The following is an 18,828-nucleotide window of genomic DNA, read 5'->3' as shown; positions in this document are numbered from 1 at the left end:
GTCTCGCTAACGCGGGCGACACAATCATATGTTCGATAAGGACAACTGAAACCCTAACTAAGAATTGTAAGTCAAAACAAAAAAATCACGGTTACGTTTTTGAAAATTGAATGGGATGGGAAGGAAATAGACTGGATGCATATAAAAAAATAGAACATTCTAGAAGAAACAGATCCATTACTCAAGAAAGCTGAAGCTAAAGCACTTAGATCATTTATACGTCTAGATAGACTATGACAGCTGTGAAAACCTCTATTTTAATCAATTCACGCACACTAACACAAATTTTTATACAAATCGCGAGTGTAAGACGTGGCTTGTGACGCACACTAAACTAATATTCCTGGCTTGTTTTTATCGATTGTCTAACAGCAAGAGACTGTCTAGACGTATAAATCAGCTTAACTAATCTTGCTAACACTAAACAATTTGAATTAGAATTTTATGTATTAGGTACTAATAATTCTAATTATTGTCTAAACGAGTTTTGAAGTAATTATTGTTATTATTATAATTGGTGGACTAATATTTTCAAGTGCAACATAGGAAATTTTGACTTACCGAATTTGAATTTTGGAAATATTGGCACTTGGATCAACCGTAAAAAGCATTTTCAACCAATTTTAAAACAGCTTTTAATTTACTTGTATTTTTGTACCTTGCTGAATCTTTTTTTTATGAGGGGCCAAATGAGCAAGAGGCATGATGTCATGATGGGGACTGCTGAGGCCGCCCATGATTATCCGCAAAACCAGGGAGCATGGAGATGCATTGCCGGTGGGAGTTCAAGGTGGGAGTTTCCTATTTTCTTGAAGGTCCCAAAGACGTATTGGTTCGGGAAAACAGCAGCCTATCTAATAATAAAGAAAACTCTAAACCGAATTCTAAATTTTACCTTGTAATGAATGATTTTGAGCTAGATAGGTTCACAAATAAAATTTTAAAAACAAAATTTTATGAACGATGCGGGACTCGAACCCACGACCTCCGGCGTACCGTGCCGGTGCTCTAACCAACTAAGTAACATAACGTAACCATTCGAGTAACGTATCGTTATAAAATCTTGTCTGCTTTGTTCAACTCTCAGGTTGTGGCTTCATCTATAGGATCCACTTTACAGTTGATAACCTGCTCAACCCCAATATTTGCATATTAGGAAATTAACTTCGAGTCCCGCATCGTTCATAAAATTTTGTTTTTCAAATTTTATTTGTGTATTAATCCTAGAAGTAAGGGTTATCACTTTAAAAACATAACATATTGTTTAGATAGGTTCAGTTGATAATTTCAGTTCAACCCACTATTATGGACAAGTACCGATCTAGTAATCAGAAGACATCTTGTATCTCCTGTAAAAACTCGACCTAGATACAAAAGGTATATTTTTTTTACAGAGTTGTCTCCGTTTGTGAGTCTCCGTTACGATCCTTTAAAAGGGAAATGTAACTGGTCGTAACTGTATTCAGCCTTCTTCTAACTGTTACACATCGTATCTCTATATGGCGGCTCTGCTGGCAGTGTAAATAGTTGAATCGAATACTTTAAGCCATTGAGCTGATTGTGTTTTATAATCAAATCAAAATCACTTTATTCATGTAGGTCACGGAAATGACATTTATGAATGTCAACAAAATATTTTTGTTATTGAATCTACCGCTACTTCGTAAAGGGTTGAGCTAATGAGAAGAAGTAGTAAGAAACTCATTGCCACTCTTTTATATCAAGATTTACATTTCCATTGATTTAAAAATCATTTCAATTACAATATAATATGTAAAATGATGCAACAAACATATAAACGTAGTTTAACCTACGACTGCAGGTTAAACTCAAACTAAACAACAAATCTGTTCGACATCGTTCCATAACCTCGTGCTTTATAACAATTACAGTTGTTAACTTTGTGAAAGAAATATTTTTTTTATTTCGTTGGTTTATACTTTATGATTTGATTTTGTGTATCGGTAATACTAATACACACTTCGTCAAAGTTTGTATTACGTATTCCGGTCTGTATCACACAGACTAAAAAAATTTGACAAAAAACAACCGAGATCAAAAACACTATTCCAAACAATAGATATAATATGCACTAAAAAGTATAGCAATAATTGTGTATTTTTATACAATGTAATTAATTAATCTAATTCTAGTTACGATTACTGTTATAGCAAATTTAGACTTTTAAGATTTTCTCATGGATGCCAATGTCAGATCTTGGCCGTGTCAATGGGACCACACGGGAAGCACCAGATTTCAAATAAAAAAATGAATTATCAAAATCGGTTCACCCAGTCGAAAGCTCTGAGGTTACAAGCATAAAAAAATACCGACAAATTGAGAACCTCCTCCTTTTTTGAAGTTGGTTATTAAGGGGTGGATAGACGGACAGACAGCAGACTTAGTTCTTAGTAAAGGGTTCCGTTGGTTGTAAGTTGGTTACTAAACTTACAGGATCACTTCGTGGTCGATATGACTGTCAAAACACTTTTTTCTCAGAAACGCATGGGTTCCGTCCAACTTTAAGCGGATTTTATCTCAAAAACCGCAATACCGGTACACAGTTGAAATTTTGACATAGCAGATAACTGTTATGTCAATGTATAAAGATTAACTGCAAGTATGTAACACAATAATAAAAATCCAAAATGGGGAATCCCAAATCGGCCTCATGTAATTGTTTTACAAAAGTATTAAAAAAGTTTATTTGGTGTTAGCCTTGTACAATGGTACCGAACGCTTAGCTAAGAGTTCGACTCGCATTTGCTTTCCACTAGCCGTACTGAAGCCTATAATGATTCCTATACAAGGTATCCGAAGAAAACGAATGAGTACATGTGGAAGACCATTCAAGAGGAGGGAAGAAGACTTAAAAGCTATTGCTGGAAAGGCTTATTTATTATTATTATTTATACGAGGGTTCATCGTCCTTTTGATTAAATCAATTCGTTTGTTATTGAGTGGAAAATGTATCCTTGTTTCCAGAAATAACTTATTAATTACAATAATTATTATCAGTCTCATTGTCCGGGCCAATGAACAATAAAATCCACGTCGAACAATCAGTCAACATTAAGTTCTACACATATTTGTTGGCACAATAAATGTCACAGTAATGTGATAACTGATAACGTAACTCTTGTGAGGAAATAGTTTCAGAGTAATAGTTAAGGAAGGTGAAGAGGTCGATACTATCGACCGGATGGCGCCCGGAGATGAACTTAGTAGAACATTTTAGTTAAAATGACAGTTTTAGGAGTAGGACTTAAATTTTATGTATCAAACACACGTAATATTATTTCACATTCTTAAAACTTAGATTTTAAAATCATAATTTTATTATGATAAGAAGGAAATGTGGAGTAATTTAATTCTTTGCTGATGTGAAAACTTTTTTAGCATCGTTGTGATTTGAAAGTCGATGAAACGAAAAGACACGACAGTAAAAAGAGACATTTCATAAGATTTAACGTGGGAGCAGACAGTGGAAAGCATTATACAGTGTTTTGGTCTTATGCATGACGCGAGTATACTCATTTTATACTGATGTAATTTTCTGACCTATAACATAAATATGGTAGCGGTGATAGTAATGTCTTTCATAGCGGTTGAAATCAAGTGTCTTATTGTAATCATGTGCATTATCCTAGCAACATGTACCAGGACTTCATATGCAGTTTAGAGGAGAACAAAAAAACGCACACATTGGTACCACTCACTGTAGGGCATTTATTAATTGACGTTTGAGTATTTTTGTTGCAGCACTTTGCATACATTGTAATTGAAATGATTTGTAAATTTCATTGAAAATGAGAACTTGAAATATCTTTCTGTTTTGAAAATTCTTTCTTTTCTTTCAAAAGAGCAACCTTAGAGTTTTTTGCTCGTTCTTCTCTAAGAAATCTGACTCACGAATTAGCTGTGTGAAAAAATGACATATTTCAAGTATAATGCAATTTACCTCCGAAATAAAATTATTTTTTGATTTGATTTGATTGACAAATCAAAATCGGTCATGCATTATCTGGCTGACAGATCTTTTATATGTTAAGTCTATGATTAGGTACCATGAGGTATTTACAGAGGCAGTTAAAAATGTCACATATGGTTATATTTTACGTCACAAACACCACAAATGAAATTTGAAAACAAAATTTTACGAACGATGCGGGACTCGAACCCGCGACCTCTCTTGTTCCGTGCGAGCGCTCTTCTAAAAAAATCTTCTTCTTGATAAAATCTCGTATCCTTTGTTCAACTCTCAGGTCGTGGCTTCATCTACAGGATCTACTTTACAGTTGATTTGGAAATTGACTATCATTCATGTAATTTTTTTTAATTTTATTTGTGTAATTCATCCCAGAAGTGAGGTTATCACTTTAAAACAACAAATTAGTCACAAATACTAATTAAATAAATTTTAGTATCGCAATGTGAACGATCGCATCGAATGCGTGGAAAGAAACCATAATAATAACTCAAATGATCCCATTTCAAAACAACATAACTAACTTGACCGGATATAAAACCCATTTGCTACAGTTCATATCTTCCGTAAGGTCAATCAGATAAAATATATATAATTCGTATAACGAAGCGTGGTGTATCTTATAATTAACTAGTATTTTCACGCTGCGCGCCACGCCCATACACGTTCGACGTGCGCACGCGCAGCCACGTGTACTTCTTGCAATAATCTTAAATATTTATTGGATGTTATGTTACACGAACACATTCTAACAATGCGTTTAGTTTTCTATAAAACAATAGGATACGTGGAATAAGTGTTGTTTTACACTTATTCCACGTATTATTTCCACATTTAAAAATAAGTTTATAACACTAAAACAAATTAAATGGAACGTATATTTTAATACGTTATCTTGCAGAAATCCATAATTATCCAATTGTTTTGAGTTTTATTTAGTGTTAATTCCGCCAATATTTGTCTTTAAACAACTCGACACACTCTGGCACGAGACAGTATGGATGTCCTGAGGATTTCTCGTGTAGAGGCGAAACACGTGTCGAATTGTTTAAAGATAAATATTGGCGGAATTAACACTAAATAAAACTCAAAACATTTGGATAACTTTGAATAAAAAAACTTTAGAAGTTAGACTCTGTTACTAGCGATTGGCGAGTCAAAAGCGCCCGAAGATGCCTCGTGTAGAGGCAAAACATTTGTGAAACTTAGCGGAATTAGCATAAGCATTATCATGTATAACTTGTGTATAACATTCTTATATAATTTATCATACGTCTAGATAAAACCTCTCGCTGTTAGGCAAAGCATGAAAAAAGGCCACGTTTATTGCTTAGTGTGCATAGCTTGTTATGCGTGCGTCCTACTCTCAGGATATGTATGTAAATGGACCACTTTGTTTGAGTTTGCGAGAGTTGCTGAAAATAGAGGTTAAATGGTCGCCGCTATTTTAAATAACGCCTAATTCTATTTTGAAAGTTATAAATGATTATAATATAATACAGTCTTTATCAGTCAGACGAATCAATTTCGTTTATTCTGTGTAAAACCAGCCAGTGCTATCAGCAGCAGTTTTTTTTAAATTGCAGCATTATTAGCCAAACTCTAATAAGTTGAAATAATATTTCCAAATTCGAAATTTCGAAATCGGAATATTTACATCATAGAACCATCAAAATGCTTCGAAGAGATAAGAAATACTACAAGCAAAGAGGGTGTAAATACTCCGTCATACCACTTGGGACTGCCTAAAAATTTAAATTTAGTTTAGTATGAAACGTGTGGTCATTTGACATAAGTTTGAAATAGTAGTAATTACAGTATGGCGATCGGCGACGAAGTATAATCCGGCTAAGTTTCAAAGCGAACAGTTGCTTAAAACGTAGTGGATTTCGGCTTTCTCCGTTTTTTACAAGATTATAGCCGTCATCTGTCAATCTATCAATCACAGCACGTTTCATACAATCAAGTGAATTACTTTTATCTTAAAGAGTTTCGCTAGGCTGACTACAAATTGCATTTGCTGCAATAACAAGCTTAATCTTAGTACTGTATTAAAATTCTGATTAAAACAAGTCTGAGACGAACAAGTTGGTAATCTCTGTCGTAGAAGCCAACTACCGTTACTATAAAAGTGAAGTGTACATCGCAACGATCATATTTATAGGTTTATTCAGTATCTGGCCAAGCTCAGGACAATGGGGTATTATTAGCTCGGGATGGCGTCTTATTGTAGTGCTAACTTGCTAATAGCTGGCCCAAGACATAAGACGAAGTGGATAAGAAAACTAAACTGCTCAAATATTCTGATAATATTTTAAGATCTGTAAAATCGCCGTTACAAACATTTAGTTTAGGGCTACAAAATAAATCGTTACAAGTAATAATATTCAGTAAGAAAATATTTTTGTTGTTAATCTATATTAGGTCGGTAGTTTTGAAGTTTAATTAGTTATTTCATATCCTATTTTGAATAAATTTATATGAATTTCAATTTAAACCTACTGATGTGTTATAGAACTAAAAGTGATCACAATATAATTATTATAATATTTAATATATCATTTTTTCTTTTAATTATTTATTAATAAGCATTTGCAGCAATTTATTACTCTCATTAATACTTATTTATATAATAATTGTCACATTTATGTAATAGTTTTATTAAAATCGTCTCGGTTCATTACTTGTACCACTCATAATAGCAAGAAAACGTGCGCACACGCATAGTTTATAACGTCTATTGGCTGCGCAGACAGACAGCGCAGGATTCTAAATGACTTTCTTATTGATATTTTATCACGTGATTCCTTCTGACAATGCAACAATACTGATAATATAGTACATAGAACATAAATAATCACTGTATTGTTAGTAATTTCATGTTGAGGTTTTATTGGATCTGTACTTTGTATACACCACGGGGATTTCATCGGATCTGGCAAATATTTCGGTTCCTATTCTTACATATGGCATCTTTGTAGGTTTTGAATTATATATAACTTAACAATAACGAATGTTTTTCAGTTAATTTAGAAAAAGGAAGTCCCGAGAGTTGAATGAAATGAAAATGTCCACGGACTCTAGTATCCCATAGTAGAGTTTCTTGCGCCGCTTCTCTCTCAGAGCGCCATTTATATTTTAGAAATGACATCAAAAATATTTCTAAAGGGATCAATTTTGAGAAAATAAATTCCTTTATGCCATAGGTATGCTACTACAGATGCATAAGCTATGAAAGGAATAGGAAAGAAATCCTGTTGGCTGCTGTAGAGAAACATATAATTCCAAGTATGAGCAATTAATTCACAACATCCTAGGAGTTGCGCTGACGATGACTTGATCAAAGTCAAAGTCAAATAAACAGGTTCAATTAGGTTTAAACTTTAATCCTTTGAGGCTTTTAATTTTTGTCATTGTAAATATTTCACTTAAATTACTGAATGTTCGTGAAATGTAGAGCGCGTGAGAAGAACATACAAGAAACTCGACGAATCGTAGACTCGGTAGCACACGAAAAGAAATTGTCATGGCCTATCCATGCTTGGGAGCGTGTTCGACGTGTGCGAGCGTGCGTTGACGTTTGTTACACCAAAAAGAACTTAGTTTAAACCTTATAAAATAACACATTATTGAATGCGTTTAAATTGTAGCCATGATTGTTTATACCTCAATAATTTCCGTTCAAAATAAACAGTGAAATAACGATATTAACATATGTTGTATGATAAGAATAGCATTCCTTATTAAATTCTGATGTACAAAAAACAATTAATAATAGAGGTCTATTAATAATCTTGTTTTCATATCACAATGTTAGTTCATTAAGCAATGAACCGTAACAAATTACAAAAAACTTTATAGAATAGCTTGTAACGATTCGATGCCTCGTACACGGTATATCGTTTTTGCTATAATTTCAAGACAAGCGTGTCCAAACCTCTATTATTTGTGAAATTTAATGGTATGTGCGGTTAAATTTGATTTTATTAAAGATTTACTAATTACTTTATTAGCAATGTTATAAGATGTATAAAAATTTTCATTTATTTTATTTCAAAAGACGGTTTTGTATTATCTATATTACCTACCTACATATAACCTTTAAATTATATTTTACCTACTTAAATGGAACATTTTATCATACTAGCTGACCCAGCAAACTTTGTATTGCCATATAAAATAATATAAAAATCGCGATACAAAAATAGGTGTTGATAAAAATAGGGTGAAAATTTTAAATTGCATGTATTTTTAATGCTGAATCAGAATAAAAAAAACGTCCAAAAATTAAAAAAAAATGTTAAGGGTGAACAACCCTTACCACTTATGGGTATAAAAATAGATAGTAGCCGATTCTCAGACCTACTGAATATGCATATATTTGGTAAAAATCAGTAATGCCGTTTCGGAGGAGTAAGGTGACTAACATTGTGACACGAGAATTTTATATATAAGAAGATTACTTAGTTATTTTTCCTCTCAAAATTATTAAACTACTACTCATATTGTACATTATAATAGTCAGACATACACATTCTTGAACTATGGAATAACCGACCGATATACGGGGAGTACTAATATCCTAAACAAAGGGAAACTTAGTTAGGAGTTAGAGCTCAGCCATGTACTATGTACTAGTAGATTGTTGTCATAATGTAGATACATACATACCTACACTCGAGCTAAATATCAATTTTCTGGAAATGCACCAGCTTTTATGTCAATATCACATAAACCTACTGTCTGTATGTGCCTAGTTTATTTAAGAAGTCCTAGCAATAAAAACTTCGTACCTACTTGGCTAGATGCACTTACGAAACTGAAGCATGTAGGTTTCTTCTTAATGTTTGTACCTAAAGGTTGTGATGTATAATGTTACGTAGTAGGTATTATGAGTATGTAGTAGGTAGCTTGCACATGGTTTTGTGCTATGTCGTTTATGCAATATTAATTATAACTTAATGTGATCTAATAATCTATAAAGCAATAAAGTGTGTTAACAAATATATTATAGTAACTAGCTGACCCGGCAAACGTTGTTTTGCCATATAAAGTATAATTCACGTGATATTTTTATAAATAAGTAATATATAATAAATAGCCTATCATTTATTCTGGTGTGTAAGCTATATTTTTGTAAAGTTTCATCAAAATCCATTCAGTAGTTTTTGCGTTAAAGAAGTACAAAAATACATCCAGACATACAAACTTTCACATTTATAATATTAATACGGTAAAACACCTGTATAATTTCCAGCATTTTTCGTAAGTCTTTCTTATAAGTATTTAAGGCAAATTCTAAGTTTTCTATTCAGTTTCAAATTCGTAAAGTAAAGCTATAACTGCACCATTTACTAGGTGCGGTCAGACTTAAGTCATTCTACTTCGCAGTTACAGTTTGCAATTACATCGAAATTAAGTGCAATTGAAATCAGATAAAAGTAGGATGTTCTGTCAAAAATAACAGAACGCATTGTTCAATTCGAAAGTAATCGGTTATCACTTCAGAACTCCCAAAATCTCTGTTTGTATCGAACGAACACAAAAACAGTCCCGAATAAAACAATACGACAAATACGCCATATAAGTCATGATGTCCTGGTACGAGCGTTCGATGCCGACATCCCGACCATATTAGGAGCTTCGCAAGAACTCCGGTATGGCAGACAAATCGCTTGACAATTTTGTTTAAATACTCGTCGCGGGACGAAATTTATTTAGCGAAAACATTTGGAATGCTAATTTGAGTCAAATTAAGGTTGTGTTTGCAAAGGTTTTCAACATGCGAAATGTTAAGTGAAAAGCATAAATTATATTGCATAAAATTACAGGGTATATTTTTTTTTATAATGATCTTTAGTTATCATAATATTAAGAATAAAGTAAGATTGATTGATGTCTAATTGAAGTGACTAAGAATCAACCAAAATCAATAAGATGACGAAAATAAAATTGATTACATGTAAATAAAACACTTTTTAGAATTATTAAAACGCAAATTGAATAATAATTGAGTTTTTACTTAAGTATAGCGCAATACTAACACTTAATATGTTATCGGGACCTTTCGAAAGTTTTGCAATATGCATGTATGGTCACGTAAGGTCTGAAGTTGACGAGGATTTTGGTAGTTTGTCGATAGTTAAAGAAATTTAAAAAAAAAACGTTTAAATATTTGAAAAATAAAGGAACTAAAAAAGGGGGAAAATAAATAACATGGTGACTCAGTTCTGTGTTTAGCGACTTATAGTTCAGTGTGAGATTGTTATTTTAATAAGCCAGTTGATACTGCATTATAGACCGAAATTTCATATTTAAATATTACGACATTAAATAATTAATGCTTGCACAGTGCAAATTCTACTAAGTGCACTAATCGAGATTCGAACTCGGGACCTCTAACTCAGTGGGTTGGGCCTCTAGCCACTGGGCTATAAGGGTCTGTTGTAACTCTAGACTCGACGTTTCTGTACTCTCGATATTTTTTTATTCCATTTTACATGATAAAGGGAGTGTAGCTGAACTCAAAAAAAATATCCATCTGTCAGTTGGGTCTTTATTTTTGTACACGCTCATGGAACTACTGGACTGACTTTTACTTTACTTTTACTTTACTTTCATGAATGCCATCAGTGTAGTCTGGAGCTGTAGTCTGTGTTTGATCAAAATCGCTGCACGAAGAAAAAGAGTTGATTTTGTTAGCAAGGTTTATATTTGTACAAAAAGTATTAAATATGAGTAAAAATAAGTTGTATCTACGATAAATTTTCATCATTGGAAATCAGATAATGCCACCTCTTAACAAGGAGACCTCTCACAGATTCCACAAAGATTGCGAAGAACGGGCGTTAAATAAAACCAATCAGCGATTTCTAGAACCATCTACGCGCCAAGTTTCTCGCAATTTCATTAGATCTAACACAGGGTAGATTAAAATCGTAACGGATGCATTGGCAGCGTATTGCGATCGAGGTAACAATGGCGGTTACTCAGTAATCAATAGACATCATGGAACAGGCTGCAACACCGTTTATAGAACTTGCCGATGATGGACCATAGACATATGAAGAATTAGATGTAGCGCTTTTTTTTGGAGAGGAGGAAAATACATTTACGTATTGAAGACTCCCAAACGGGGCCCACTTGTCGGGCTCTGGTGTAAATACTTCCTACCGACTAAAAACCTCCTCTGTCATAACCATAATGTTAACACCAGGAACAGACATAAACTGATGATGCCTACTACTCGGCTTAGTCGAGTTAGTAAGTCTTTTGTGGGACGATGTATATACTTTTACAACAAGATCCCAGAAAGTGTTCAAAACAAAGGTGTTACGTTATTCAAAAGAATTGTTAAAAAACGTTTGTGTGGTAAAGGTTACTATAACATAAATGACTTTCTTAATGATACCACAGATTGGGAATGGAGCGACCGCCCTCAGGCTATTAAATAATAAGTTTAATTGTACAATATTACTTTGTAAATGTTAGTTTAATTGTAAAACATATTTTTGATGAAAAAAAAGCCCGCTGAGTTTGTTGCGACCATTCTTCTCAGGCCTGAGGCATTCACTTTGGAATGGGTGGTAGTTTTTTTTTTTTGACTTTCAATAAGTGATTTCACACCCTATTTTGAATAAAAATATTTGAATTTGAATTTGTGCTGACAGCCCTAAAGGCTTTTACATCGAATGCATGTAGCGCACGGAAAGAGATTTTGTTTTTTTTTAATATGATACACACGACAGAACTACAACTAATGGCATACAAGAAAACTTTCAGGTAAATATAAAATAGGCTGCAACTCCACGAGGGTTTAGAAGAAATAGATAAGTAATTAAGATAGCGCACATTTATTTATTTATATTTGATTATTATTATACAAGAATAAGTGAGAATACTATATATTTACAAAAATAAACGTGTAAAGGCATATTAAGTTTTTATTGTATTAATCTAAAGTAATTAAAAATTAATACTCATAAGAAAGTATATATTATGCAACTTTCCTCGTTCTTATTTTATCATTAATCAATTGTATTTAAAAAACATTATCAATGGTTGTATTGTTGTTATTACTACATATAATAACACCATAGATCCTTTTTAAAACCTAGCTATCCCTAAATTATTTGAAGAAAAATTTTTTTTCATTTCGAAAGGCTTTAGACACGTTTACAAGCATTTCATTATTGTAAACCAAGAACATAGATCTATATAATTCTTATAATGTTTTAGATTAACTACATCATATTATTCACTCTATTGGCTTATCTAAAGCTTCGTACCTAAAGCATGAATTAAGAACGTCTATTGGTTTTCTAACTCTTAGATACAAGAATGGCAGGACATGCGCGTACGCATCTAGGATGGCACTGAGACGTCGATATCTTGACACTTTATCACACAAATATATTTGCAATTGTAAGGATCCATCCAGTTTAAAAGGAATAACGTCATTTTGAGGTTGTTCACACAATATCTATTTTTAATTGAATAATCAGTAATTACAATTAATAAGTATTAAAAAATTCATAAAATAAAGACTATTATACATACACACACAATAAATTGTAATAAAGTATAAATTGTGCACTGATTTCTTTAAAAAAAAATACCTCCTGTTCCACATATAATACAGAAGCCAAAATGTAGTTTATACATTTTTTGTCTATTTGTCCGTTTGTCCGAACTACTGAAAATATTTATTTTACTGTAGGTATAGTTTTTTACTGCTTTATAGCGTCTATACAACCTCTAGTCTCGTGCCAGAATTTGGAGAGTCAACATCTCCTGTGGATGCCTCGTGTAGAGGCGAAACACGTGTCGAATATTGTTTAAAGACAAATATTAGCGGAATTACTACAGAACACTAAATAAAACTCAAAATATTTGGATATCTATACAACCTGTCAATATCAAAATTACAAAACTGTCGTTTTTATAATTTATTGTCATTAATTAAAAAGAAGACACATATTGAAAAGAAGGGGAAATAATTATTCAATAGAGATAAATACTTTTATAATGTGAAGAGCGTGAGATCAAACGTAAATGTTTGTTTGAGGTAGAGAATACAGACGAGTTGTTAGTTGATCTGAGTAATTTGTTATAAATAAACGATTGGCACAAAAACATGAAGATCGAATGCGGCGAGCAATTATAAGTTTATTCAGTATTGTTACCTTGCACTATACAGGATGCTATTTTTTGTACATTTATTATTTAAGTAAAATACTTTTTAGAAGATTAAAACGCGTGTAGTTGTAACTGTATATTTACTTTAGGTTTTTGTGTAAAAGTAACATTTTTATTATTATTTATTTAGCCCTATGTTTCGTGACCTTTGCAGGATCCACGATTTATGATTGAATAGACTGAATTATGAAAAATCTAATGTAAATATAGTCTTAATACAGAAGCCGTAAAGGTATTTTATTTAAGTAAATGTATAACATTTGCCTTAATTAACGAAATATCTACATGAAATTAGATGAAAATTCAAATGAATGATTAAATTTAATTGATTATTTAGTTTACGGGTTTATAGCAAATTAAGTGTTCTCCTATAATCTACTTTGAAATTTTAATAGGCAAATGTAAAAGACAAACGATAATAAAACAATTATATTAATATATTTTTATCGGTTTGTAACTATTTTTTTCTAATAATAAAATAATAGTTAAAATAATTAAATGTGTGCTTTAATACCATATTATGGCCATGGACTCTTTCCTCATCAGACCAAAACTCGAGATATTTTCGCCACCATTTTCCCTTATACTTAATATTATGCGAGAGCCTATCTAGTTTTGTTTATAAATAACTAACACAATCCATATCAACAAATCGCGTAATTCAATAAATTCTAGAAATAAAATGGAGTAGTATTAATATTAAAATTAAAATAATTTTATTGAAATTCTCATATAATATATATGACCTCCTAAAGTATTTTCGTGTGTTTGTATAATTATAATAAGCTGTTCACTATTAAACATGTAATTAAGGAAACTATAGGTCTAGTATCTGTTATTTAATTTAGTAATTAATTTGCGAGACTGTCTGTTTTTGAATAAATTTTTAATCGCGTAACATTTTGGAGCACCCTGTATCACAGTCATTAAGCATTCCGCACACGTCGGCTGCAAATGGAATAAAACAGCTAAACAAATTGCAACAACAGTCTGAGAAGGTCCCGTTTTTGCACTAATTCGGCATACCGAAATAAAAATTCCATCTCCTTATGGTTTGCTCGCAAAAACTCATCTGAGTGATCTTGGTGAATGTAAAAAGAGGGCTAATAGAAACACACGCTGTTTCGAATGAATAAGTGTTGAGTAATCGGATTCACTTGCTTGAGAATTAATGTGACGAGGAAAAACCTTTATTTAATGTGATTGATAGTATATTAGTAATTTTAATGCGCGTAAGTATGTTAACTTATTGTCGTAAGCGTATTTAAAATCGCCCTCCGTACTCGAAAGGTTGGCACAGTTGGAAGTGCGCTCGCAACGAACGCGAGGTCGTCGGTTCGAGTTATGCATCGATCATGAAATTTTCTTTTCAGTTTTATTAGTGTAATTAAGATAATTTGTAAAACGATGAAGCTGTAGATGTTGAATTAAGTGAGTGGAAATGAGCTCCTTGCCACTTCTTCTTTCCTTACAATCTTTCCGCAGTTGTGTTAAATGTAAAAAGAAGAATATTCTTTTCCTTGACCTAGATGCATAAAGTGATTTTGATTTAATTTGAAGGGCGTATTACTTATGCCTAATCATAAAAATTTCTTCTGCTTCAGTGGTAAAAACTTTCGTTCAGTAACATTCTCAGTGGTCTATTTTTTTATTATGAAAATAAGAGACAAGACGAGCATGACGTTCAGCTGCTGGTAATTGATACGCCCAGCCTATTACAATGCAGTGCCGCTTAGGATTATTGAAAATCCAAAAATTCTACACGCTACAACTGCGCCCGTCACCTTGAGACATAAGATGTCAAGCCTCATTTGCCCAGTAATTTCACTAGCTACAGCGCCCTTCAGACCAAAACAATAATGCTTACACATTATTGCTACACGGCAGAAATCCTCCCACTCCAGCCTCCCACTGGTAAAAAGTGGTCTAGTTGTAGGTCTAATATTAGTGGTAGATTAAAGAACTCTTTAATTATATTGACAGTGAACATAATGATGTATACGAGCTATAAACCCCTTGCAATAAAGATAGCTATTAAATGACATTGCAAAAGCAAAGCCGACCTTATAGCCAATCTACCCGTCCACTCGTAAACCTAACCCCGTAACCTAATGGTCCGTCCAGGTTGGCCTACTTATAAATATCACCTGACGTAACCTCTGATAAATTGCTTCTCCGACAAATGTTTTGGGAAAGGTTTTTCTAATGACTCCATAAGCAATGGTATGAATCACTTTTACTATGTAGAACACCGAAATGTACGTTTTTATTTATTTTTAAATTTGGCTTGAATTAATTTTAGTGAAAGTTTCCAATATTTGTATGAACAAACCAGCGCACGTACGATCTCCGCGGCCCATACTTTCATTTGTTTATGGAATAGGAGGACAAACAAGCGTACGGGTCACCTGGTGTTAAGTGATCACCGCCGCCCACATTCTCTTGCAACACCAGAGGAATCACAGGAGCGTTGCCGGCCTTTAAGGAAGGTGTAAGCGCTCTTTTTGAAGTTACCCATGTCGTATCGTCCCGGAAACACCGCACAAGGAAGCTCATTCCACAGCCTTGTAGTACGTGGAAAACCGAAAACCGCACTGTGGAGGACCGATACACATTCAAATGGTGGGGATGATATCCTAACTTGTGGCATGTCGTGCGAATCATGTTAAACAGCATTTCGGAACACTCCCCGTGGTAAATGCGGTAGAAGACGCACAATGAAGCGACGTCATGCAACAGTGGATCACAGAATTCGAAAACCGAAACAAATACATTGTGATAGAAGGTTACGTGGTGCGCGAGGATCGAACCGGGGCCCGGGGACTCCGTGTTCAACGGTTCTACCACAGTAGACATACAGATGTCTACTGTGGTTCTACCTATTACGCCATCGACGCTTCAAAATATATACTATGGTTTATGCTATATATTAGTTATCAGTTACAATTTATGTTTGACTAAAACATGTAAACATAAGGTTAAATAAACAAATACACTATAATTCATTTTCTGTAGCAATAAGCTATAACAATTTGAAATTATTTACTTCATTCCAATAATATACTACTTGATAACAAATAAATTTAAAAAAAAAAACGCTGTAATTCTCTTGTTGCATGAGAGTCAAGGCAGTGGTAAAGACAATGGAAATGAGTAAAGAAAATGACATACAATCAAGCGCGTACACCTTTCTTAAAGGCTGGCAACGCTCCTGTGATTCCTCTGGTGTTGCAGAAAATGGGTGGTGGTGGTGGTCACTTAACATCAGGTGACCCTTACGATCGTTAGTACTCCTTTTTCCATAAAAAAAGAACAGTCATTGACGAAGACACCTGAAGTGGAATAAAGAGACACTGTGGATGCCCTCTGCCCCAGCTAGGAGTTACATGAACTTAAATGAATAAATGATCTACCCTTATAGCGAAAATCTTGCAAATACTTCCGTGAAAAATAGTGGTCCTCGTGCTCTTAAAATGCAATAAAAATTTGACCTTAAATGCATGATAAATGACTATAATAACTTTGATATTGCCGCACCATCAACACAATCGATAAAGCAAATTTACGTAATATAAAATATCGTAAGTCGTAAGCAGTGACAACTTTGTTAGTTCGCTTCACGGATTCCTGGGCGGAACAGGAAGGGTGGAGCCCAAGTCGTTCCATAAACTTTATAGGTCACTCATGGGGCCGGCGTCTTTGAAAATGCCATAGATTTAAAACAATGGACGCTTTTAGCGAAAACAAAAGATCGTATCGGCGAACGTTTGATGTCGAATTAAAAAAGATTGCCTCGGCTTAAATATTTCTGCAGCAAGAAAACGAAATAAAAAAAAGTGTTTTCAAAGGCTTCGGTGAAAAGTATTACGCTTAGTACTTTAAAACCATAATATAAAGGCGTCCAGAATGTTTTTGTATTTGTTAAGGGCTGGTGGTTTTTCGGGGCTTTGCTTTTTAGACTTTTAACTTCTTAGATTTTTATCTTCTCATAAGAATACGTAAGCTTCATTGCATTATAAATTATACAGTATTTTATTTTATGAAAATAAGGGACAAGACGAGCAGGACGTTCAGCTGATTATTGATACGCCCTGCCCATTAGAATGCAGTGCCGCTCAGGATTCTTGAAAAACCCCAAAAATTCTGAGCGGCACTACAACTGCGGTCGTCACCTTGAGACATAAGATGTTAAGTCTCATTTGCCCAGTAATTACACTAGCTACGGCGCCACACAGTAATGCTTACACATTACTGCTTCAGGATAGAAATAGGCGCCGTTGTGGTACCCATAATCTAGCCGGCATCCTATGCAAAGGAACCTCCCACAGGTAATATCCTGGTTGTATCCGCAAGCCCGGCTGTTTACTTTACTTTACTGCAACTTCTATCATCAAATTCAATTGTTGGATAATATTAGTAAGGTCAGGTAAAATAAGTGCAACAAATCAGGTTACCTATAGATGTTCTATTAATTGCCTCTGCACATTACATATAGTTTGTTAAACATCATGTCTTTTTATTTAAGCTGGATAGGCCAGACACTCCGAAGGGATTCCGACCATATGCCGAGGCAAGCCTTAGACTGGAACCCCAAAGGAAAACGCAAACGAGGCCGACCAAAGCAAACCTGGCGGCGGACTGTCATTGATGAAGCGAAAGACATCGGAAAGACCTGGAGTGAAATTAAGAGAGATTCTCAGGATCGGTCTATATATATGCCCTCTACCCCAGCTATTGGCTACAGGAACTTAAATGAACGAATGATCCACCATTATAGCGAAGAACTTGCAAATATTATTATTTCTCAATATGTACTTACCACAATAGGACCATTTCTGCCGGTACTGGTGAGCGTCGCTCCGAACCACTGGTTGGATTTCTGATCGATCTGCCGATGGGCGCTGTCCATGTTGTTATCTGAAACAATATTATAGTATTTAAAAGGCGAAAAAGGTTTGATACTAGTTGTAAAACTTCTCTTAGATTTAACAATTTATTTCCTCAGTAAGTATCTCCAAACACAAATAATTTCAAGAACGAAAATTTTAACTATATCGAACTTTTAATGTTAATTCTTCCAAAAGTCGTGCCACAGCAAGCGCTGGGATTTAGTGTGCTGGAAATTAACTATCAAACAGCACGCTTGGTCACTGTTATTTTTAATTGAAACCGATAATAAATTTGAGACCTCTCTGATGTACTATAACTCTGTAGGTACCACAACGGCGCCTTATTCTGCCGTGAGCACAAACATTATTGTGTTTTAGTTTAAAGGGCGCCGCTACATTGACATTACTGGGCTAATGAGACAGCAGCTTGTCTGTGAGAGAGCGATAACGCAGTTCTACAAAAAATCTAAAATTAAAATACATTTTGTTTTAAATAATATTACTTCGCAGAGGCACTACGGAACTGGTCATCGATTATTGGAACACAAAAGGATTGTGCCATAAAAGAGAAATTATATTAAGATGTCAGTCATATATCACGTATAAAATATAAAATTCAATGCAATTTATTCGATATTAAAAGAATATAAGTGAAATATCGGCGGCAATAACTTTATACCCTGCTATTATGAATGGGTCGCGGTTTCAATTTCGTAACGGCGAGTGTGTGATCGATACGCAGTTTAGTGGTGA

General features: G+C 33.8%; 1 protein-coding gene across 4 annotated transcripts in view; it reads right to left on the bottom strand.

Annotated features, from left to right (window-relative positions):
- The window catches only part of LOC126974906 (integrin alpha-8), a 164,321-nt gene that overhangs the window by 53,105 nt on the left and 92,388 nt on the right, over positions 1–18,828 (bottom strand). For all 4 annotated transcript variants that reach the window (XM_050822632.1, XM_050822634.1, XM_050822635.1 and 1 more), the window contains exon 3: positions 18,006–18,103. In XM_050822632.1, coding sequence (XP_050678589.1) covers positions 18,006–18,103 — 98 coding nt within the window. The remainder of the gene's footprint in view (positions 1–18,005; positions 18,104–18,828) is intronic.

Source organism: Leptidea sinapis, chromosome 34 (genome assembly GCF_905404315.1).
Source record: "Leptidea sinapis chromosome 34, ilLepSina1.1, whole genome shotgun sequence".
Lineage (NCBI taxonomy): Eukaryota > Metazoa > Arthropoda > Insecta > Lepidoptera > Pieridae > Leptidea > Leptidea sinapis.
Note: the sequence above shows the minus strand (reverse complement) of the source record. Positions and strands in the feature narration are given on the sequence as shown.